The sequence below is a fragment of the Neltuma alba genome, unplaced genomic scaffold (genome assembly GCF_004799145.2).
Source record: "Neltuma alba isolate B1F8T4 unplaced genomic scaffold, ASM479914v2 tig00013063_pilon, whole genome shotgun sequence".
Lineage (NCBI taxonomy): Eukaryota > Viridiplantae > Streptophyta > Magnoliopsida > Fabales > Fabaceae > Neltuma > Neltuma alba.
In genome coordinates, this window is record NW_021637400.1 from 1 (window position 1) to 1,079 (window position 1,079).

A 1,079-nucleotide genomic window follows, 5' to 3' on the forward strand; every position below is an offset into this window, starting at 1 on the left:
ACACAGGCAAAGCCCTAAGCTACCTTGACCTCAATAGTCTTGGGCTTCTTAGGCTCCGGCGGAGGCAATTTCTCGACGGTAACAGTGAGCACTCCGTCTTGGCATACGGCAGAAATGGCATCAGTATTTGCATTCTCAGGTAGCACAAACTTGCGCATAAACTTGCCAACCCTTCTCTCCATTCTCACGTACTTGGCTCCTTCCTTCTCCTCCTCCCTCTTCCTCTCCCCGCTTATCTGAAGCACATTGTCGTCCTCCACCTGAACCTTGATGTCCCCAGATTTCAGGCCCGGCATGTCGATGATGAACATGTACGAATTAGGATACTCCTTGATATCCGCCGGAGTGGCAGCCATAGCCTTCGCATCGCGCACATATGTCCGGCTCGGACCATTGACAGACTTATCGGCAGCGTCGTCCGTCACGTCCATCATGTGCTGGAGAGCGTGGAATATTGGTGAATCCAAGGCGGAGAATCTGATATCCATGATCTTCTTCTGCGGAGTCGCTGAAGTCTCCTTTCACTCTGCTTTTGCGCGAGCTGCTTTGTTTACGATGAGCAACACCGGTGGACCCTAGAATTTATAGGAGGGTGAGAGAATGATTGGTGGAAGAACACAGAAGTTTCTGGATGAATAAAGAGAACGGTTCATAGGTTTCCAGGATGTTCGGTTGCTACTCTCGACGGGTTCTAGAAGATTGTGGATGTTTGCGATTAAATCCGGACAAAAAGTTACTATTTCTGCCACAAAACTTTCGCTGTTGGATATTTTTCCCACTTTCCCTTTATGTTTTGAAAGAAAATAAAGATAGAATCCGAACACGCCAACGTTCTAGATCCCATCACTCTCCTCAAACTCTTGCTCGGAAGAAAAGAAAATAGAAGTAACCGAAAATGAGTTGCCTTCAACACATTTAAAAAAAAAAAAATCAATGCATTGATGTAAGATCCATGCTTTCACCGTATTCAAGAATATTCTTTTAATTCGATAATATTGATTTATAGGATTTGGATTAAATTTTTTCCACTTCATATTTACATGATGATTGTGAGGAGCATTAAAAATAACAAAAAAAAT

General features: G+C 43.7%; 1 protein-coding gene across 1 annotated transcript; it reads right to left on the reverse strand.

The window, feature by feature from the left end:
• Positions 1 to 14: 14 nt before the first annotated feature.
• LOC114734029 (17.3 kDa class II heat shock protein-like) lies at positions 15 to 693 on the reverse strand. The gene has a single exon (XM_028921519.1). The coding sequence runs from the start codon at positions 486 to 488 to the stop codon at positions 15 to 17; it is 474 nt and encodes a 157-aa protein (XP_028777352.1). The 5' UTR covers positions 489 to 693.
• Positions 694 to 1,079: the final 386 nt, after the last annotated feature.